The sequence below is a fragment of the Cornus florida genome, unplaced genomic scaffold (assembly GCF_030987335.1).
Source record: "Cornus florida cultivar Cherokee Brave unplaced genomic scaffold, ASM3098733v1 CherokeeBrave_3.0.0_Hap2_Chr02, whole genome shotgun sequence".
NCBI lineage: Eukaryota > Viridiplantae > Streptophyta > Magnoliopsida > Cornales > Cornaceae > Cornus > Cornus florida.
The window spans coordinates 88,789,922-88,813,695 of NW_026775572.1; the positions used below are offsets into that span (position 1 = coordinate 88,789,922).

The window sequence follows — 23,774 nt, forward strand, 5'->3', positions numbered from 1 at the left end:
AGAGGAACATGTAAAACATATATTGTTTTTATTAGACTACTATTCTATTTATAGGCTACAACACACCTATTAATGAAATGATAGGTCTGTTGAACTATAAAAAGTTTTTACCATTAACTTTCTTCATATCTATTTATATTTATTTTTTTTCCTAAATAACCATTCATATATCTTTCACAGAGTGAGTCACTATACAAAGAGTAAATTAGGGAATTGAAATATTTCATGTATTTTTTTTATAAATATATATATATATATATATATATATATATATATATAAATAGAGAAATAATATATTTTAACTGGATAGAAAGAGAGAGAGTGTGTGTGTGTTTTTTTCGCTTTACAAACATATGCTAGAAGTTAAGGTAACTTTTAAAAAAAATTATTTTTCATATTAAAAATCTATCTAAAGGTGTGAAAGTGTATTGGTATGAATTATTATTTTTTATTAAAAGAAAATAAATAGGGAGGTGATATTTTTTAATTGCACGGAAACTCTTTAATCATGAAAAAAAAAGTGTTTAATATGAATAAGTGTATGAATTTAAAAGAAACTCTTTTATAAAAGAAGACCACTTGAATTCGACAGAGCTTCACTGTTATGTTGGAATCCCCTTTTCCTTCCGCCTTCACTTCTATTAATTGACTTCATAAAGGGACAATATAGTAATTTGAGGCACTTTAGATAATTGTCACAATTATAATTTGGATAATTATCATGATAATTATCCTCAAATATATATTTTTATTTTTTATTTTTTTATTTTTTTATTTTTTAATTTTTAACTGAAAGTTGATGCTTGATATAAGATAATAATAAATTAAATGGATTTCTTTAATCTCATATTACATTGATTTATTAAAATTGCTAAAAAATAAAAAAATGATGCACTACTGCAACAGTGCAACTTACTATTACCATTTAACAAAAGCTGATAGTTTTTATTTTATATCTAAACATAATTTTTTATTTATTTTACGTGCAGCAAGTAGGGTATATTTGTTTCTTTTAGTTTTATTTATTACTCCGTAATTTATTTTTTCTATGTCTTACATAATAGAATTACCTTTGAAATTGAAAGTTAAATTTATTGGTACTGTTGTTTCTGAAGGTGATTTACGAGATTATAACAACTCTGCTTGTTCCAATATATGCGCAAGATTGAGGTACTCTCCAACCTTGATAATTTATTGATAGAGCAATCAAAGCTAGAACAATGAGAATCAACACCGATCACTGAATCAGCACCCATCTCCCTCGATAATTTGTTGATAGAGAAATCAAACCATAAAAGAATGAGAGTCAACACCCATCTCACTGAATCAAACACTCATTTCACTGAGAAGTTTAATTCTACAACATGTTTGGAATTCGATAACCGTAAATGTAATTGAGCAATTTTAAAAATTAAAATTTTATTTAATAATAATAATTTAGGTCTGTAAATTGCCTAAATGTTCGGAAGTTTTAAACATTGCCATTGGTGTGAATCTTCGATTTCTGTCTCCAATCAAACTTCAACCTCCACATGGGATTCAATTGAAAGCAGCCCACTGATTGAAACCGTATACATGCTATTTGTCACACTTAATTAATTTTTTATCCAGATTGTATTATCTATTTTATTAGAATTCAATATATAAATTTTTTATTATTAAGCAAATTTTAAAATTAAATAAATAATATTGATAAGAATTGTTACAAAATGTTAAGTTTCTGAAAAAAAAAAAAAAAAAAAAAACCTGGGTAATCATAACATCAAGCAAAATATTCTAGACCTGTACCTCTTATTCTTCAAGCTGCTGCCGAGAGGTTCTGCCGTCTGAGAAAGCTCTGAAGTTTTGAATTAGCCGAACCACTATGCCTAATGTTATAAAAAAAATATATTAAATTGGTTTTAAAATTGAGTTGACATAAGTACCAAGATAAAAAGTCAGAATATTTTTTGAAAATAATTGTGAAGTTGAGAGTGCTTTTGAGGAGATTTGAGAGAGGTGAGAGACTTGTTTGTAGGGGTCACGGATCCTCTACATAAGCCATCTCTCTTCTCCTCTCGTCAAACTAAATCTAAAAGTTGATATTGAGAGTCGTGTTCACTTACCTATACCACACTGTTTTGACACCAAACAAACAAAACAAACTTTCTGTGCTTCTTTTCTGTCCTCCTCCTCCTCCTCCTCCTCTTGGATTTTGTTGGCCTCTTTGGCCTGGCCCACTCTACAGTTTCCACTTTTATACATTGTTTAACAATCATTCATTTCTTGAGAGAAAAAAAGAAAAAGACAAGAACTGCTTTAAAAATCTTTTAGGTAAAAGTGCAAAAAACCCCTTGAACTATTCACTTTGTTGCAAATTTTCCTTTGAAGTACTAAAGTGTGCAAATACCCCCTGGGGGTCACCGGATCAAAATTTCCGACGCGTGCAAAGTCACGCGCCTATTGAAATGATGGAAATGCCGAAACTACCCTTCTTTGTTGTCAAATGACCAAAAAACCCTTGCTCCCTCAATGTCGTACCAATAAGGTGACTTAGAGCCTCTGGAGTTAGTGATCATGAAAATTGAAGTAGTGAGAGAGAAGCAAAACGCGGCAAGTCGGAACACGAGAATCAGTGTGTTGAATCACTGGAGCTTCTACATGGAAACGGTGGATTGGTAGTGAGGAGGCATCTGGATTCGAGGGTGATGCGAGGGAGCGTCGTTGCTGCCGTTGCGGAGCCACCGTGGGGACCGCATATCTTCGCGGCCGGCGTTATAAAGAGAGAAAACAATGATTGGGAGGAGGAGAGAGAGAGAGTGAGAAGTCATGAGAGAATGAAGTAACCTGGAAAAGTTCAGATTTTTATTCTGGAAAAATTGATTCTATGGTGGTGATGAGTTTGGATTGGGACTTTGGAGTCACGAGACATGGAAAGACTTCCATGAGATAGAGAAATATATATATATATATATATATATATATATATATATATATATATCTCACTCTAAAATCTCACTCCCCATGTGTAACCATCCATTCTTTTTCACTTTTTCCTATGCTTTTTGATTGTTATTTGTTATCCCAAGTTCGTTAATGGACAGCACAGTTCTCCCTTTTGATTTGTTCTATTATACAGAGCAATTTCCTTTTCTTGTGATTTTTTATCTTCATCTCCCTTTTGATTTGCTCTATTATATTGATCAGTTGGATTTGATTGCAAATCAGGGCTTGATTTAGATGAATTAAAATGGGAAAAATTGATATTGTGAAATAGGGATTGAATTGGGTTAATGGGATGGGAAATGTTACATCAGATCTTGTGCAGTTGTGCTTGGCCAAGGATCGACATATCTGAAATTACCCATCATCGATTGCTTTGTCATCGGCAACCATGGTGGCAAAATAATGGAATAATACCCCATCTTAGCAGACCAAAAATCAGAGCCACACTCTCTCCACCCTCCTCTATGACCTCGTCCTTCGTATGTTACTAGAGGATTTTCGTATGGGTTTATGGGTATGAGAGAAGAGAAGAGAGTGAGAGAGATGCTGTAGAGAGATAATGTGAGAGAAAAATCATTTTGCCTTAACGAAGTTCTTATCAACTTCAAATTTAGAGATGTTGTGTTTCTTTGGGGTTCCTCTTGGTTCAATTGGTTTGTGTGTGTGTGTGTGTGTGTGTGTGTGTGTATCACCACTACCACCACTTCTACCACCATCATCACCACCCAATCTGACCCACAACAAAGCCAATCACACCCATGACGAACCCAATTGAATCAAGAGGAACCCCAAGTCAAACCCGGAAGCTTCGTGCTCACTGTCCATGGCTATCTTCGGTTTCAATCGCAACAACCCATCAAAGACTGATTGAAGGAAATTCTGACAACGGCTTAAATCAAAGACCGATGGAAGGATGTAATCATTAGCGGCGGCGATAACTTGAGCACTGTAGAGCTGGAATTGGTATTAAGCATCGGCGATGAATGAGGTGGCGGTGAAAGCGCGACCTTGTGTGTGTGGATATATGTATGATGCATCTGTATATATATATATATATATATATATATATATATATATATATATATATATATAAGAAAAGAAAAAATTAGGGTTTTTTATTTTTATTTTTTTATAACTTAATAAGTAAGGTTATTAAGGTCATTTCAAATTAACATACGCAGGAAAAGTTGATCTGGTGACTCCCAGGGGGGTATTTGCACACTTTGGTACTTTAGGGAGGGGGGGGGGGGGGGGGGTGGATTTGAAACAAAATGGATAGTTCAGGGTTTTTTTTGCACTTTTGCCAATTTTTTATCAATCATAATTCTGCTCCAATGGGAGTCTTCCATGTAGTACCAAAATTATTGAAAAAAAAAATAAAAAGAAAAGCATGCTTTTGAAAAGAAAGGCATGTATAGACTTTAAAAAAATCTTTTATAATTCTGTGCAGCAATGGAGTAAGCAAAAAGTAAAACTCTGAGATAAAGTTGATTCACTGAAGCTAAAATATTCATGAATTGGGTGAACATCTAATTCAATTCAATTGAGAAGCAGCAAAGTCAGTCCATCAATGGTGGACAAAGCTTCTTCTTCGTCTTCCTTGTTTTTGTGGTCCAAATCGGCTTGGGTCAAAGCCCAAACAACTTGTGATCACCTGGCTTCTTTGTCTTCTGATCTCACCCATTTTTTTACCTTAGACACTCCCTGCAACAGGTCCATGAGAAGATCTGTCATCTTCTCACAAACCCTACTTTTTCATTTTTTAATATTCTTCTTATGGCTCTGAAAATATTTTAATTTTACATTAACCTAGCTAAATGATACGGATGGGTTTTAACTTTTAACCTCCTTTTGTATTAAAATTATTTTTTTGGGGGAAAAAAAAATCATCATAACAAACTAAATTTAGTATTATTATAAATTATTGGCTTGAGTTGTATCCATCTTCTTTTGGAACTAAAAAAAAAAAAAAAAAAAAAAAAAAAAAAAACACAAAATGGGTAAGAAAACAGAAGGGCAATGGTTTTTTGGTAACCAACTGTTATAGAATGCAACACTTGTGTACCGTGTAATTAAGAAAATGCCTATCCACCAACATTACTGATCCACTTGAGCAGCCAATAATATGCAAATTATATATATTATTTTCAATTATTTGCTACGGTCTCACCAAATCTAATTGAACTGTTTTGAACTTTTTTGCTGAATTTTATCTGATTATGAATTTCTGTAATTTTTTCATATATGGGTTAAATTATATTCAGGAAGTGACAAATTTGTAAGTAACAATGTCAACTGAGTTGCTAGTTCAAAAGAAGAAGTTGGGGGAGAGAGAGTGTGTGCATCCTTTAAACTGCTGATTCAGGTCTTAGTTAAAGCATAAACTTCCATATTTGAAGATGAGTTTCATACATTGTATTCTTCATAAGGTGCAAGGATCATACATGCCATAGAGGACATTAAAGTTTAATCATCCCTTAAGCATTTTTCATTTTGTTAGCTTAAGTTTTACTCATCAATTTTTTTTTTTAGCTTAAGTTTCCGCCACCAAGCAGTACTGGTCCCTAATAGTTTACTTCAAAGTTATGAAATTATTGAAATCTTATTGAATTTTCTTTATAACTTATAATACTTCCTATGTTTCATGCACCCAGGTACATGTGTTAGGTACGAGTATGCATTTTATTTTTTTAATTTTATTAAATTCCCAAACGGATATAATGTTTTACTTTGTTAGAGTAAAATAATGTTTTCACTCATTTTGAAGCAAATGAACATAATAAAAGAGTTTTATGAATAGTTTTATAATAAGTTTGAATTATTTTATCAATTCCCCAAACCTATATAATTTATTTATTTATTTATTTTTATTTATTTTTCCTTTTTAGAGTAAAATAGTGTTTTCACTCATTTTGAAGCAAATGAACATAATAAACTAGTTTTATGAATAATTTTATAATAATTTTTAACTATTTGATATGATTGTTTAATTTGTTTGAAATATCTGAACTTATTTATTTCTTTTATTTATTAGTGATAGCTATTTTATTTTCCCATAGTATTCATACAAGAATACTAAAGGGATGCAACCTACTTACACACATTGTATATAGAGTCAAATTATTTTTATATTTTTCCAAAATTTCAAGCAAAAATACACGCCCACAATATATGTTATGCCTTCAGCGAGGCTCAAACACTCAGTCTTCCCATCTGGCTCTTTATATAGAGTCAAAATTTCACACACTCTTTATATAGACAAATTCAAATCATCAACAAATTTATATTAGCTCGAGGAAGGATTCACCCTCTTTGTCATCAAACCAAATAGAACATCCAAATCCGTAATCTTAAATTTATGAACTTGATTCTCTACTCCCTCGAAAGAATGCTGGTTCATGTATATGTTATGATTTGGCTTGACCCTGGTTGTACGCCTTGAACCTAAAATTTTCAAGTATCCTTGAAAGTAAAAGAAATATTTCGAAGGCAAATTAATTGAATCATGTACCAAAGCATTATTGGTTGCAGGTGAAATTGACTGTTACTGCCTCTTATAGAAAAAGGTTTGTTTGAAAATAGTTTGATTTATACCATTGATATCCACCAAGATATTCCAGCCAACCTATCTGTGTTGGGGCTTGATATCCTCTTTTAGTATTCACGGTTAAACTTTTAACAGGAAAATGCATTTCCTAACCTATTCTACTACTTACTGAAGGTGCCACCAACCCGATGATAATTGGTTATGTTTATGCTGTAAGGATGTTCTTTGCAGCCGTTACGTGAACAAGCATATGCTCGATCAATTTCAGCAGAGCAAACATTGTGTGGCACTAGGCTACAGGTATGTATTAAGATATATTTATATTTTAAATAGAATTCCTTCTGTATTCTCATTCTTCTTTTATTGGACAATATATTTCAGATTTCTCATTTTCTATTTGTTTACTTTTGGAAGCAGTGATCTGTCAGTTTGGTGTCACTTGTGTAATGCATATTTAGATGCTCAAGTGATTTTGCCACTGCATCCTGTTTATGAAACTGTTTACAGACTGAAATTTGGTGAAGCACGTGAAGCCCCACCATCTCAGGCAATTGAATATTTGCAGATAGAGGATAAGAAAGCTGAGGTCTCAACTTCAGGCAGTTAAGTTCATCTAATGAAAACTTTAGGCAATTAAGTTATTATCTGCCCTTTGTGCCTACATCTGTATTTCCATTTGAAGTTTGAGGTTGCTATGCAGCCTATGCTATTTATTCAGAACTTCAAAATTGGATGAGGTTAATTTCAGTATATTTGTCCTGACTCCTGCCTCATCAAGATTAATTTTTGTTTACCTGTTGAGTTTAGGCATGCATTTGTGTAGTTAAAACTGTTTTTGAAGAAAATTTTCAGCGATGAAGTCCTTGTTGCTCTGAAATTCATGCCAGGAAAGAGAGTAATTTTTTTAAGTGTTTACAATTTGCTTGTACTGGTGGTTTCCTAGTGATAGAAATTTTTCCATAAACAAAGCATGGTTCATCCTAATTTTTAGAAGAAAAATGGGTAAATTACATTGACCTCCCCTGAGGTTAGGAGCATGTGTTCAACAACCCCCTGCTGTTGTTTGTCTCCGTTTATGAAATTTTAGAAAATGACTTGGTTGCCCTTGTCCTATGTTAGAAGCCTTCAATAGCCTTCTCTTTTGACATAAAATAACGAAAATACTACGAAAAATTACACTTACCTCCCTTGTAAGTTGTCTAAATATCAGGAAACTCTACTCTAAATATAACACTAATCTTCCCTCTAGTTTAGGTTTGAGTAACACTAACCTCCTCTGTTGTAAAATATGACAATCTTGGCAAGCTCAATATTTACTTAAAACCCGAGAATGCACTTAGAAATTTTACATTAAAAAACAATAAAAGTATAATGGATATAATAGTTGTTTAACACTATCAGGTCGAAGTCAACACTGATAAGAGAGGTTAGTGTTATATTTGAAACTATAGGTGAGGTCCCGGTTATTTAGCCAATCTACAGGGGAGATAAGTGTTTCAATTTTACACTATGGAACACATTCTCTCAATCTCTTTAGATGTCTTGGACACATGGTCCCTTCACATGTCTTTCAACAGTGGATATGCCAAATAAGATATGGTCTTAGATATTAAGTCCCTTCACATGTCTTTCGACAGTGGATCTGCCAAATTAGATTTGGTCTTTACACAGTAAACTTTGATAATCCAATATCCAGGATCTCTTCTAGATGATTGTGCTTCAACTGCACATGTATGGATTTTTCATTTTAACATTCGTTGTGAGCTTGAAGCATCGCAACTTTATTGTCACGAAAATATTTCAAGGGCGGTATAGGTTTACTTCATATTGGAATATCATCCAGTAAGATACTTACCCTGTCAACTTATTCTCCAGCAGAGAAAGTGCAATACAACTCATATTCCATCGAGAAATGAGTTATACTAGTCCACCCTTTTAATTTTTAAGAAATCACAACTCCACCCAAGGTAAAGATCCAAGTTGGTACGAACATTAACCATGCATAGCAAAAAATAACTATGTATTTGCAGTAATACGATCCATGATCCATAATACTCTGCAAGTACCTTAATATTCTCGCAAGAGAAATCCAGTGATCACTTCCCAGATTATTTCTGTACTTAATAACAAGTTATGTTTGCATTAGTGCAGTTTATCGCGTCAGAAAGACTACCAATAATCTGAGAATTCAAGTTGATTCATTGCATTGCCTTGATTGCAAACTAGCTCCCATTTGGGATCAATAAGAACAAAGACTGCAATATCTGATAAGTTGTTGAACCTTTCAAGATTAACTGATAATTTTATATTGTGTGAGAGTAAATCCATGTTAAGGCCCCACACTTTTATTTACACAATCACACCGGCCTCCCTAAGATCCTTCATTCCAAAATTGAAGCCAAAAACTTCAAAAAGTATATCCTCAATGTAGAGGAAAATAATCATACCAGAGTTTCCTTGAAATCTCCTTTTATCAATCTGAAATTCAACTGCAATCATTGCTTTCCCAAAATTTCATTCCTCTGTTTAGGAGCTTTCAAAAAATGAGCTTTCAAGGATAAAAATTAGTATTATTAATAAAAATAATAAGAAAGCAATTTTCCATTCATGTTATATAGTGTTGTATGAGTTGTCATACGTGTACAGTTAGTATTGTATAAGTTGCCACCTACCTCTCATTACCATATATAGAATTACCATGTATAGATAAAGTACTTCTTGTTCTCCACTCACCTATTCCCGTAACTTCTCCTATATAAATTCCATTGTATTATTATATTACTTACTCAATAACATATGTGTTTTCATATATTCTCTCTCTCTCTCTCTCTCTCTCTCTCTCTTTCAACATGGTATTAGAGCGGAAATCGATCCCTCTTTAATTTTTAAGTTTTTTTTAGTCTTATTCAGACTCTGATCTTGATTCCATCTTGGATTTCTCTCAATCTCTTCTTTGCTATCTCTCCTCTGTGATCTTAGTTATCGTCTCAGCAATCTCTCTTGGATCCCTCCTCAGCTCTCTCCATGATAATTTCTCAAAGGTTCATCTCGGCTAGATCTTGGTTCTCTTATCTCGGCTCCCTCTCGTTACTATATCTCATTTGTTCGGCAGCTCTTGTGATGGATACTAAGGAATCCCATCTTCTTGGGTTAATCACCAACACCAAACTGGTAAAGCGTGAGCGTGCAAATCAGCCCCCCTCCACCGTTACTATTGTTACTTTAGGTAATATGTGTCTCCATGCTTCATCGTCTACACCTTGGATTATTGATTCAGGGGCATTCGATCATATGATAGGTAACCCATCTCTTCTTTCTGATATTTCTCATGTTTTGTCACCATTGGTTTTTACCATAGTGAATGGTGCCAAATCACCTATTCATGGAATTGGTACCTTCCGCACTTCAGGTCTTTCTTTTTCATCAGTTTTATATATCCCTCAATTTTCATTCAATTTATTGTTAGTTCACAAAATCATATCAGATTTAAATTGCTCAGTTACTTTTTCTCCTTCCCATTGTATCTTTCAGGATCTCAAGACGAATAAGACAATTGGTGGGGGGTTTGAGAAGGATGGTCTTTACTACTTCCAGCCAACTATTGCTCCAACAGCTCTACATTCCACCCCATCTTCAGTTTACTAGTGGCATTACTGTCTTGGACATCCCTCTTTAAATAGTCTTCGAGCCTTGGTCCCTTCTTTAGTTGATTTTTCTAAGTTTAATTGTATTACTTGCGAACTTAGTAAACATCATCGGGCTACTTTTAAGTCTCGTTTTGATAAAAGTTTAAAACCTTTTGAGTTAGTACATTTGGATGTTTGGGGACTAGTTTGAACTACTGGTTTATTTGGTGCTCATTATTTTGTGTCATTTATTGATGATTATTCACGTTAAACTTGGGCTTATATTCTTAAAGATAAATCTTAAGTATTCTCTGTTCTTCAATCCTTTTATGCTGAAATTCAAGACCAGTTTGATGCAAAATTACTTGTTCTTAGAACTAACAATGCCCTTTAATATAAACTTAATGTTTTTCAAAACTTTCTTGAGTCGAGGGGCATTATCCATTAAACATCTTATGTTGATACCCCTCAACAAAATAGAGTTGTTGAACGGAAGAATGGCCCACTCAGAGCTATGACTCATGCCTTAATAATTCAAATGCATGTTCCAAAACTTTTTTGGGCAGATGTAGTTCTGGTTGCTGCTTATGTTTTAAACCGTATGCCTTCTTTGGTCCTTTAAGGAAAATCACCCTTCCGAATGATGTTTTTTTGACAAAAATCCTTTTTCCATTCCTCCAAAGGTATTTGGGTGTGTCTGTTTTGTTCATAATCTAAGCCGGGGACAAGACAAACTTGATCCTCATGCTCACAAATGTATTTTCTTAGGTTATTCTCGCACTAAAAAGGGATATAAATGTTACAGTCCAACTCTTCATAAACAATTTGTGTGTGCAAATTTAACTTTCTTTGAGGATCTTCCTTATTATTCTTAGGAAGGTTGTCGTCTGGAGGACTCGGTTCTTCAAGAGTTTGTTCTTCCAACTCCAATTTTTGATTCTGACATCCCACCAGTTCTTCGTGTCTATGCTCGTCGCTGGAAAATAGTAGTTAATTATGTCCCAATTACTAAAGTAATAAACCCAGCCTCGCCACTTCCACCAGTCACTTCAATGCCTGAAGATTCTTCCATATCTCCGGACTCTGATCTTGATTAACCTATTGCTGTTCGGAAAGGTAAACGGTCTTGTGCCAATCACCCTATCTCTAATTTTGTATCATATAATAAATTGTCCTCCTCCTTTCAAGCTTTTTCTTTGTTATTGTCCTTTATTGCTCTTCCTAAGTCCTACAGGGAGACACTTTCTCATCAAGGGTAGAGGAAAGCTGTAATACTCCTAAATTTAAAAAGGATAGTTTCGATATTTTAATTATTGTTTTCTTGCATTTTTAGTTAATTATTTGATTTTTGGTTAGTTGCCTATTTTGCTTAATTGTTAATTGGTTATTTTACTTGTATTATTTGAATTAATTGTTATTTATTTGAATTAATTGTTTAAGTATTTAGTTATTTTTAATTAATTGGTTAATTATTTTTATTGTTGTCTGATTAATTTGTTTTAATTATATGTTTGTTTAAGTGGACTTATTTGGTTTAAAATTATATGTCGTATAGGTTAGGGTTTTTCTTTTATGAAATTGTGGTTAGGCGACTTAGTTTCCGTCTCTTAATACACTTCAACTTAGGTTTAAGTGTGGCCTATAAATATATGTATTAAGTTCTGCCTAGGGTTTTGGAACCATATTCATGACAGTAGAGGCAGAGAGAGAACAGAGGAGGGTTTACAGTAGTCGGATTTCGCCGGAGAATTTAAGAAGACGACAGTGCAAGGTTTCAGACTGAGACCTAAAGGCAAGTTCTATTCCTAACTATTTCCCTTTGGCTCGTGTTCTTTACATGTTTAATACAATTCCAGGAATAAATAAAGATTAAAATTAATCTGGTTTTCATGTCTGAGATGCTCCTATTACAGGACGTGTTCACAAATTGTTTATTACTTGTTTTAAATTCTTTCTTGCGTAACTCATAATTTAATTCATGTCAGTTGATGTATAAAGAAGGGAAATACTAAAATTAATTTGGTTTGCATGGTTGAGTTGCTTTAAACTGTAGGTGTTCAGGAATGGCTAATTGCTCGGTTTAAGTTCTTTTTGCATAATTCATGTTTTAATTTATGTCGGTAATTGAATAAAGAATGTAATTGTTTCTAGAACATACTGGGACCTAGTTTAAACACTTAGGTACCTTAGGAATAGGGGACAATTCATCAGAAAATCGCCGGACTTGAAAGAGACGAAGGAATAAGAGGAGAGCCAGCTCCCGTTGGAAGGGAGCAGGCTCCCCTAAGCAAAGAGCAGGCTCCCTCGAGGAGGGAGCCATCTCTAGGGGCCTTGGAGGCGGCTCCCCACTATGGGGAGCCGGCTCCATGATCTAGGAAGGTGGCTCCCTCGAATATTTTTATTTTTTTGGCTTTTCAGTGACCTGTTTGGGCTACGGTGCTTGGATTTTGATGTTTTCAGGTTCACGTAGAAGCTGTATTGGGGGTATTCAAGGATGTCCGAGGCTTTAGTTAACCTTTTGAGAATAGGTTAATGTAAAACAGATGAACTGATGCTTATACTTGAACCGTAGATAAATTTTAACTAAATTAGTTTACTGTTTCTGGATGGAAAGGATTTTGAATTGCTTAATCTTAGGATATCAATTCTCAGTGATAATTTCTCAGTTAATTATGTTCCAGTGTTATAAAACAAGCATGTGAATTTATATATTCTAGTATGCTTATTTGGAATTAAATTGGTTTACTATTTCTGGATGGAAAGGATTTTGAATTGCTTAATCTTAGGATAACAATTCTTAGTGATGATTTGTCAGTTAATTATGTTCCAGTGTTAGAAAATAAGCATGTGAATTTATATATTCTATTATGTTTACTTAGAATTAATTGGTTTACATATATGACCTGTAATATCAATTATTAGACTTTTGGAGTAGTATTGAATAAGCCTGTTAATTTACAAAATTTTATTATGCTTAATATGGAACAACTGATGTTTATAGTTAATATTTTAATATCGATTCTGGAATATATGAATTAGTTAATGGTTAAATTTATTACTTATGTTATCAACTGCTGGATGTTTGGATTATATGCACCGATATGAGACGGTGGCATACTAGGGATGGATTAGCTCAGATCGCTATGTCCTACCTATTTTGGAATAAGGGAACGGATTATGAAAATAAAATCCTACTTATATGTAAGTCTGTGCAGCAGAACAAGCTGAATGGCTAACTGGATTTATTATGGATGGATAGTATGGACTTTAGATATATATATTTATGGTACTGCAATATGAGCTTGAGTCTCAGAGTCGACGGTTAGGGAGCGTATATACAGTAGGATGCGTAGCTAGATATAATAGGTTGAGGTATACCCTGTTAGGATTAGGTACTCATGCCCACTCAGGTGTGTTTTGCATGTTGCCTTCTATTCAGGTTGATACCCCCTGCATAGTCCAGTGAGAGTCCCGTAGTGTGGATATATATATATGTACAGATTACATAGCTATTGTTGAGTTGTTTAGGATGTACATGCGTATCGAGTCTCTGCTTGGATTGTAGTAGGATAGAACTTGTTTGTGGGCCTGACCCACTTCTATTATTCAGGTGTTTGTTAGTTCCAGGCATAGAGATTGTTCGTGCTGAGCAGAGACAGCCACTCATTCTTCCGACGACGTAGAATCTCTCTTCATGATTTAGTTATAGATTTCTTTTAGTTTTCCATTTCAGTTTAGGATATTATTTGGGGTCTATTGGATGGATTCTCGAGTTGTTAAACTTTTGGAGGTTTTGGATTATATGGATTTTCAGTACTTAAGTTTAAAGGATTATATTTTTGGAATTCTTTCAGTTTTTAATTATTTAATTCTTAATTTTTTTTGTAATCCGTGTTCATTTAAATATTAATTGTTTGATATCCACTCGGGTTTGGGCTTGGGCATGATCAACCCATGTTTCGGATTCGTGGGGTATCACAGTTGGTATCAGAGCACTCCAGGTTTAGTGTCTCTAGGATTCTATCGTATAAGACTTTCGCGTAACGTTTTCTTTTGATTAGAGCTTAAGTTTAGGATTCGTTGCATTCCTTTATGGTTCGGTTTAAATGGTTCTGATGTCTGTCTTTCCGTATTAACAGATGGTTAACGCTAGAAGAGAATAGAACATGCAAGGCAATATGAGGCAAAGAAGAGCAGCACGTAAGTAGCAAGAACGCCTACAGTGTTAGCAAATGGAGAAAAAACAACAAATGCCTAGGTTTCAGGAAGAATAGTAGGAGGTTCAGCAGATTTAAGATCGAGAAGATCCAAAGTGTCCTCCTCATATCAATGACCTCATTGCTTGGACTATAGAAGCAGGGGTAACAGCTGCACTCTGGAATCAGCTACAGGTTCAGCAGGCACCTATACCAGCATCAGTGGTTCAGATTGATACTTAGGAGAAGGCTAGGAGTTATTTCACAAAAGGGAGCCTACCTGAGTTCTTAGGCTCCACCGATGCAAAAGCAGCTTACCAGTGGAAACAGGATATCGAGCGATATCTTCATTGGTTCAGTGCACGGAGGTTCAGAAACAGATGTTTGCTACTTTCAAACTGGTCAGAGATGCACTGCAGTGGCGGGAGTCAGTTACCACTACAGAGGAGAGGATGTTATTGACTTATGATCAGTTCAGTGCATGCTTTGATGAGAAGTACTTTCCTTATGCAGTCAGGGTAGCTATGAAGACTGAGTTTCTGAATCTGCAGCAGGGAAACATGACAGTGGCAGAGTATGAGCAGCAGTTCACGTGCTTATCTCTTTTTACTCCAGAAGAGGTAGATACAGAGGAGAAGAAGTGCAATAGTTTCATTAAGGGTCTGATGTGATCTATTAAGCGAGCTATTACAGGTAAGCCAGCCTACACTACTTATACTCAAGTGGTGGATGCCGCTCTACAGTAGTATCAGTTGACCACCATGGACTTTAGATAAGCTAAGAGTGAGTAACCGGGTGACAGAGACTCTGCTAATTAGTCAGCTGAGAAAGGGAATGGCAATGGATATCGATAGAATGATAAGGGCAAATTCCAGGGACAGCAGCCTTGGAAGAAGCACAAGGGTGGTTCAGATGCTCACAAGAATGGGGCACCTATTAAGAGGCAGCAGAATGGGGGACCACAGGCAGGACAGGGTCAGCCACCGGCTAACCGACAGAGGAGGCCATTTGGTACTTTCCAGGGTAGTTGTTACACTTGTGGAGGGTATGGTCATACTTTTAGGCAGTGTCCTATATCAGGGCAGGGACAGGGATAACATGTGCAGCAAGGATAGAGGGCACCGGTACCTTTACCTGCTCCACAGGTTCCACGGATTCAGGGACAGACATATCCGGCTTTACCGGCACCGCCACAGCCTCAGGGATAGGCACCACAGCAGTTGCATTATGGCAGGGTGTACAACCCCGTGCCTCGGGATATGCAGGCACCTCAGGCTATTGAGGGTAAGTTTTTTATTCATGGTTTACAGGGACATGTTTTATTTGATACGGGTGCTACACACTTATTTCTAGCTAGATCTTTTGTTACTTTATCTGGGATGACGACGCGGGTATGCAGTAGACCTCAGGGTATTTCTACACTTTTAGGCAATACAGTCATTCTACATGAGAATGATGAGTCTGTGACACTAGATATTGGTAGACTTAGATTTCTAGCCAATCTTTTGGTCCTGGACATGCACACTTATGATGTGATACTTGGGATGGATTGGTTATCGCACTACCATACCCAAGTTAATTCTTATGATAGGTGTGTTGTTTTTACCATACCTCGTCAGGATATGTACGTCGTCGCTATGCCACGTTCTAATGGGGTTACTAGCACATATTTGTTCCATATGGAGGAGGAAACGGAGTAGGAGATTACTGTGTCAATGGATAGCATACCAATCGTGCAGGACTTTCTGGATGTATTTCAGGAGATTCCAGGGTTGCTGCCTAGTCGCGAGATCGATTTTGTGATTGACTTAGCTCCAGGCACTACGCTTATTGCTAGGGCACCGTATAAGATGGCACCAGTAGAGATGAGAGAGCTGAGGGATCAGAATCAGCAATTACTCAGCCAGGGTTTTATTCGTAGGAGTACATCACCATAGGGAGCATCGGTCTTGTTTGTGAAGAAGAAGAATGGTTCACTTCGCTTGTGTATAGATTATTGGGAGTTGAACAAGGCGACTATTCGGAACAAGTACCCTTTGCCTAGGATTGATGATCTTTTTGATCAATTGAAGGGAGCTATACACTTCTCTAAGATTGATCTGCGTTCGGGATATCATCAACTGCGGGTTAGGGAGCAGGATGTTCCGAGGACAGCGTTTCTCACTAGATATGGGTCTTATGAGTTTCGTGTCATGCCTTTCGACTAACTAACGCACCTGCAATTTTCATGGACTTAATGAACAGAGTCTTCAGGGCTTATTTAGATCAGTTTGTCATTATCTTCATAGATGACATTTTGATTTATTCAAAGTCAGAGGACGATCATGCTAGACATCTTCGCATAGTCTTGCTGACACTTCGTGAACACCAGTTATATGCCAAGTTCGAGAAGTATAAATTTTGGCAACGGGAAGTGAAGTTTCTGGGTCATGTGGTGTCAGAAAGGGGAATAACGGTAGATCCAGGCAAGATTTCAGCAGTGGTTGAGTGGGGACAACATACTTCACCTACCGAGATTCGGAGTTTCCTCAGATTGGTAGGATATTACCGTAGGTTCATCCAGGGTTCTGAAAGATAGCGGAACCACTCACTCATTTGACTAAAAAGGGTGTACGATTCGTATGGGATGAACATCGTCAGAAGGCTTTTGATGAGCTAAAATGCAAGTTGACTTCTGCGCTGGTTTTGTCTACTCCACAGAGCGGGATAGAGTATCTTGTCTACATAGATGCTTCTTTATAGGGTCTTGGATGTGTTTTGATGTAGGAGGAGCGACCGATTTCGTATGAATCTTGTAAACTTAAGCCTCATGAACTTAATTATCCAACACATGATTTGGAATTGGCAGCTGTGGTCTTTGCCTTACGCATTTGGTGGCATTATCTGTTAGGAGAATCCTTCAAATTATTTAGTGATCACAAGAGTCTGCAGTATTTGTTCACTCAACGGGAGCTGAATATGAGGCAGCGCCAATGGTTAGAGTTTATAAAAGACTATCAGTTCTCTATACAGTACCATCCAGGGAAAGCGAATGTGGTGGCCGATGCACTTAGTCGCCGACCTGTTGGTAGTCTTTCTGCTCTATTCACTACTGAGTGGAATGCTTTGAAGACGATGAATGAGTTATCGGATGCTTTCATGACTTACGTGGTAGTTACACCTTCTATTATTCACAAGGTTTTGAAAGCACAACTCACGGATCAGCAGTGCATTGACAGAGTTGCGGAGATAACTTCTGGGGAAGTTCCATTTTATTATGTTGGGACTGATGGAGGTTTGAGGTACAAGGGACGGTTGGTGGTACCTTCTGCTGATGATTTGAGGAAGGATGTGATGACTGAGACTCACCACTCTGAGTTTTTTATTCATCCAGGTGGGGACAAGATGTATCAGGATATGAAGTGGCAGTTTTGGTGGGCAAGTATGAAAAAGGACATTGTTATTTTTGTCTTTTGGTGTAGTACTTGTCAGATGGTTAAAATTGATCATCAGTGGCCGCCAAAAGCTCTACAACCACTACCGATACTAGAGTGGAAATGGGATAGCATTTCTATGAATTTTGTGGAGGGATTGCCTAATTCTTTTAAGGATCACAATTCTATTTGGGTCATCATGGATAGATTGACTAAATCAGCTCATTTCTTGCCTATTCGCACTGACTTCACATCGAAGCAGTTGGCAAGACTTTACATTACAGAAATTGTAAAGCTGCATGGCATCCCGTTGTCTATTATATCAGACAGGGATTCGAGCTTTTTGTCAGGATTCTGGAAGAGTTTTCAGTAGGCTTTGGGTACAGAATTATATCTTAGTACTGCTTATCATCCTTAGACTGATGGACAGACTGAGAGGGTTAATCAGATCATGGAGGATATGTTTCGGTCGTGTGTTCTTAATTTTTAGGGCCACTGGGAGGATTATTTGTCACTAGTGGAGTTTGCATATAACAATAGTTTCCAGAAGACTATTGGTATGGCACCGTTTGAGGCTTTGTACGGTCAACCGTGTCGATCGCTTGTTTGTTGGATGGAGGTTGGCGAGAGCAAATTCTAGGGTCCAGAGTTCATTAAGGAAACTTTTGAGACGATTACTCTTATTCAAGATCGTATGCGCACTGCTCAGAATCGGCAGAAGAGTTATGCCGATCGTTGCACACGTGCTTTGGAGTTTTAGGTTGGGGATCAGGTTTTACTTAAAGTGTCTCCTATGAAAGGAGTAATGCGCTTTGGGAAGAAAGAGAAGTTGTCACCGCGGTTTGTCGGTTCATTCATGATTATGGATCGAATTGGAGTTGTTGCTTATCGGTTGGCACTTCCGGATAATTTGGATCCTGTGCACAATGTGTTTTATGTTTCCATGTTGCCGAAATTTTTGAGAGATGAGGATCGGTATCAGCATATCCATGTTGGGGAGATTGTGTTGCAGCCGGATGCAACTTATTTGGAGCCACCGTGTCGTATTGTCGACCATCGGGATCAAATCCTTTGTAATAAGGTTATCCCTTTGGTGCGTGTTTAGTGGAGTCATCACAATGAGGCTGAGTCTACTTGGGAATGGAAGGATGTTATTCGCTCGCAGTTTCCTAAAATATTGGAAGATGGTAAGACCGAATTCCGAGGACGAAATTCCTTTTGTTAGGGGGGAAGAATGTAATACCCCTAAATTTAAAAAGGAGAGTCTCGGTATTTTAATTATTGTTTTCTTACATTTTTAGTTGATTATTTGATTTTTGGTTAGTTGCCTATTTTGCTTAATTGTTAATTGGTTATTTTATTTGTATTATTTGAATTAATTGTTATGTATTTGAATTAATTGTTTAAGTGTTTATTTATTTTTAATTAACTGGTTAATTATTTTTATTGTTGTCTGATTAATTTTTTTTAATTATATGTTTGTTTAAGTGGACTTATTTGGTTTAAAATTATATGTCGTATAGGTTAGGGTTTTTCTTTTATGAAATTGTGGTTAGCCGAGTTAGTCTCCATCTCTTAATACACTTCGACTTAGGTTTAAGTGTGGCCTATAAATATATGTATTAAGTTATGCTTAGGGTTTTAAAACCCTATTCACGAAAGTGGAGGCAGAGAGAGAACCAAGGAGGGTTTACAGTAGTCGGATTTATCCGGAGAATTTAGGAAGACGACGGTGCAAGGTTTCAGATTGAGACTTAAAGGCAAGTTTTATTCCTAACTCTCTCCCTTTGGCTCATGTTCTTTACATGTCTAATACAATTTCAGGAATAAATAAAGATTAAAATTAATCTGGTTTTCATGTCTGAGATACTTTAAACAGGTGGTGTTCACAAATTGTTTATTGCTCGTTTTAAATTCTTTCTTTCTTAACTCATAATTTAATTCATGTCAATTGATGTACAAAGAATTTAATTAGTTTGGAACACATTGGCAAACACTAAAATTAATCTGGTTTGCATGGTTGAGTTGCTTTAAATTGTAGGTGTTCAGGAATGGCTAATTGCTCGGTTTAAGTTCTTTTTGCATAATTCATGTTTTAATTTATGTTGGTAATTGAATAAAGAATTTAATTGTTTCTGGAACATACTGGGACCTAGTTTAAACACCTAGGTACCTTAGGAATGAAGGATAGTTCATCAGAAAATCGCCGGACTTGAAAGAGACGAAGGAATAGGAAGAGAGCCGGCTCCCGTTGGAAGGGAGCAGGCTCCCCTAAGCAAAGAACAGGCTCCCTGAAAGAGGGAGCCGAATCTAGGGGCCTTGGAGGTGGCTCCCTATTGTGGGGAGCCAGCTCCATGATCTAGGGAGGCGGCTCCCTCGAATATTTTTATTTTTTTGGCTTTTCATTGACCTGTTTGGCTACGGTGCTTGGATTTTGACGTTTTAGGTCTAGGTAGAAGCTGTATTGGGGGTATTCAGGGATGTCCTAAGCCTTAGTTAATCTTTTGAGAGCAGGTTAACAGAAAACTGACCAACTGATGCTTATACTTGAACCGTAGACAAATTTTAACTAAATTAGTTTACTGTTTCTGGATGGAAAGGATTTTGAATTGCTTAATCTAAGGATAGCAATTCTCAGTGACAATTTCTCAGTTAATTATGTTCCAGTGTTATAAAACAAGCATGTGAATTTATATATTCTAGTATGCTTATTTGGAATTAAATTAATTTAATGTTTCTGGATGGAAAGGATTTTGAATTGCTTAATCTTAGGATAGCAATTCTCAGTGATGATTTATCAGTTAATTATGTTCCAGTGTTATAAATTAAGCATGTGAATTTATATATTCTATTATACTTACTTAGAATTAATTGGCTTACATATATAACCTGTAATATCAACTATTGGACTTTGCAGAGTAGTATCGAATAAGCCTGTTAATTTATAAAATTTTATCATGCTTGATATGGAACAATTGATGTTTATAGTTAATATTTAAATATCGATTGTGGAATATATGAATTAGTTGATAGTTACATTTATTACTCGTGTTATCAACTGCTGGATGTTTGGATTGTATGCACCAGTATGGGACGGTGGCATACTAGGGATGGATTAGCTCAAATCGCTAAGTCCTACCTATTTTGGAATAAGGAAACGGATTATGAAAATAAAATCCTATTTATATGTAAGTCTATGCGGCTGAACAAGTTGAACAGCTAACTGAATTTATTATAGATGGATAGTATGGAATTTAGATATATATATCTTTATGGTACCGCCATATGAGCTTGAGTCTCAGAGTCGACGGTTAAGGAGCATATATACAGTAGGATGCGTAGCTAGATATGATAGGTTGAGGTATACCCTGTTAGGCTTAGGTACTCATGCCTTTGCATGTTGCCTTCTATTCAGGTTGAGACCCCCTGCATAGTCTAGTGAGAGTCCCGTAGTGTGGATATATATATGTACGGATTACATAGCTATTGTTGAGTTGTTTAGGATATACATGCGTATCGAGTCTCTACTTGGATTGTAGTAGGATAGAACTTGTTTGTGGGCCTGACCCACTTCTATTATTCAGGTGTTTGTCAGTTCCAGGCATAGAGATTGTTCATGCTGAGCAGAGACAGCCACTCATTCTTCCAACGATGTAGGATCTCTCTTTATAGTTTAGTTCTGGATTTCTTTTAGTTTTCTGTTTCAGTTTGGGATATTATTAGGGGTCCACTGGATGGATTCATGAGTTGTTAAACTATTGGAGGTTTTAGATTATATGGATTTTCAGTACTTAAGTTTAAAGGATTATATTTTTGGAATTCTTTCAGCTTTTAATTATTTAATTCTTAATTCATTTTGTAATCAGTGTTCATTTAAATATTAATTGTTTGATGTCCCCTCGGGTTTGGGCTTGGGCCTGATCAACCCATGTTTCTAATTCGAGGGGTATCACAAAAGCTATAGAAGAATTAATTAACGCTTTAAAATCGAATCATACTTGGGACCTTGTTCCTAAGCTTGTTGATACTCAAGTTGTTGGTTGTCGTTGGATTTTTACTGTTAAACAGAAGCCTGAAGGAACTATTGACCATCTTAAAGCTCGACTTGTTGCTAAAGGCTACACTAAGACTTATGTCCTTGATTATACTGAGACGTTCTCTCCTGTGGCTAAGCTGAATTCTGCTCATGTGATAATCTCTCTTGCAACTAATCTAGACTGGTCACTTCATCAACTTGATGTTAAAAATGCCTTTCTACATAGTGACCTTAATGAGACAGTCTATATGTCTCAACCACCTAGGTTTGAGTATAAGGGGTAGTGTGTATGTCATCTCAAGAAGTCTATTTATGGCCTCAAACAGTCCCCTCGTGCATGGTTTGATAGTTCAAGTAGTGGTAGCTCATGGTATGACCTGAAGCCAAGCTGACCACTATCTCTTTTTTAAGAAAATGAAACGTGGTATTGTGATTCTTGTGGTGTATGTAGATGATATTGTTATCATCGGTAGTGACAAAGATGGGATACAAGTTTTAATCCATCACTTGAGTTCTGGCTTCCTTATTAAGGATTTGGGCAAACTTTGGTATTTTCTAGGAATTAAGGTGGCTCGGTTAAAACAAGTCATTAGTCTTTCTCAGTGGAAGTATACTCTTGATCTCTTACAAGATACTGGATATCTTAGTTTAAAACCTGTAGTTACACCCGTGGAGACTAATGTAAAACTTAAGGTGGATGATGGTGACCCACTCGATGATCCAGAAATGTATCGGAGACTCATACGTAAACTTATTTACCTCACAATCACTTGTCCAGACATCTCCTAAGCAGTCAGTGTTGTGAGCCAGTCCATGACCAGTCCTCGGGTACCTTACATGGAGGTAGTTGTATGCATCTTGAAGTATCTCAAGGGTGCTCTAGGACGTGGTCTGCTTTATCGATCTTCTGGACATCTTCGGATTAAGGGATGTACAGATACAGATTGGGCCGGTTCTCTTTTTGATCGACGGTCCACCACGGGTTACTGCACCTTCATAAGAGGAAGTCTAGTAACTTGGAGGATTAAGAAACAGTTAGTTGTGGCTCGTTCCAGTGCTGAAGCAGAGTATCGTGCCATGTCACACACTGCCTGTGAACTTGGTTGAAAACTATTTTACAGGAACTTGGGATTTTAGTCTAGTACCCAATTACTCTCAATTGTGACAATCAGGCAGCTATTCATATTGCTAGCAATCCAGTCTACCATGAGAGGACTAAACACATTGAAGTAGATTACCATTTCATTCGATCTAAAGTTGACTCGAATGAGATTGTTACACCTTTTGTTCCTTCTGGTAGACAGCTGGCAAACATCTTCACTAAGGCACTTCCCAAGAACTCTATTGATTCCATATGTAACAAGCTAAGAGTTATTGACATTTGTTCTCCAGCTTAAGAGGGAGTGTTATACAGTATTGTATGAGTTGTCACACGTGTACAGTTAGTATTGTATGAGTTGTCACCTACCCCTCATTACCATATATAAAATTACCATGTATACGGTTTTCTTGTTCTCCACTCACCGACTCCCGTAGCTTTTCCTATATAAATATTATTGTATTATTGTATTACTTACTCAATAACATATATATTTTCATATATTCTTTTTCTCTTTCTCTCTTTCAACAATGAGAATATTAGCTCCTCAAGTATGTCATAATGGATCAATTCCATAAGACTTTTTAGTAAATCACATGAGTCTTACCTCAATCTTTGATTAACCATTATCTGTCCCTCATATTAATGGTTTTAGATTTATACCAAAAAAAGATTATGACATGCGATAAATCTACATTTTAGCAATAGAAGTATTTTATATATGCAAACATACCATTAATGGAGTGGCTCATTTCGACAAATATATCACTTTTAGATGAAGAAGTGATAAATTCAAAACTCACTGCAAATTTCAATTTAACTGCATATCTTGAACAAGCTGTCAGCTTTCAAGAAATAAGCAAAAGAATATT

At 36.1% G+C, this 23,774-nt stretch overlaps 2 protein-coding genes across 2 annotated transcripts; both read left to right on the plus strand.

Annotated features, from left to right (window-relative positions):
- The first annotated feature begins 4,498 nt into the window (after positions 1 to 4,498).
- LOC132288133 (uncharacterized) lies at positions 4,499 to 7,224 on the plus strand. Its single transcript, XM_059789838.1, has 3 exons — positions 4,499 to 4,698; positions 6,707 to 6,832; positions 6,950 to 7,224. The coding sequence occupies exons 1-3, from the start codon at positions 4,556 to 4,558 to the stop codon at positions 7,137 to 7,139; spliced, it is 459 nt and encodes a 152-aa protein (XP_059645821.1). The 5' UTR covers positions 4,499 to 4,555; the 3' UTR covers positions 7,140 to 7,224.
- Positions 7,225 to 22,217: 14,993 nt separating this feature from the next.
- On the plus strand, positions 22,218 to 22,910 carry LOC132296519 (uncharacterized mitochondrial protein AtMg00810-like). Its single transcript, XM_059794711.1, has 2 exons — positions 22,218 to 22,548; positions 22,597 to 22,910. The coding sequence occupies exons 1-2, from the start codon at positions 22,218 to 22,220 to the stop codon at positions 22,908 to 22,910; spliced, it is 645 nt and encodes a 214-aa protein (XP_059650694.1).
- Positions 22,911 to 23,774: the final 864 nt, after the last annotated feature.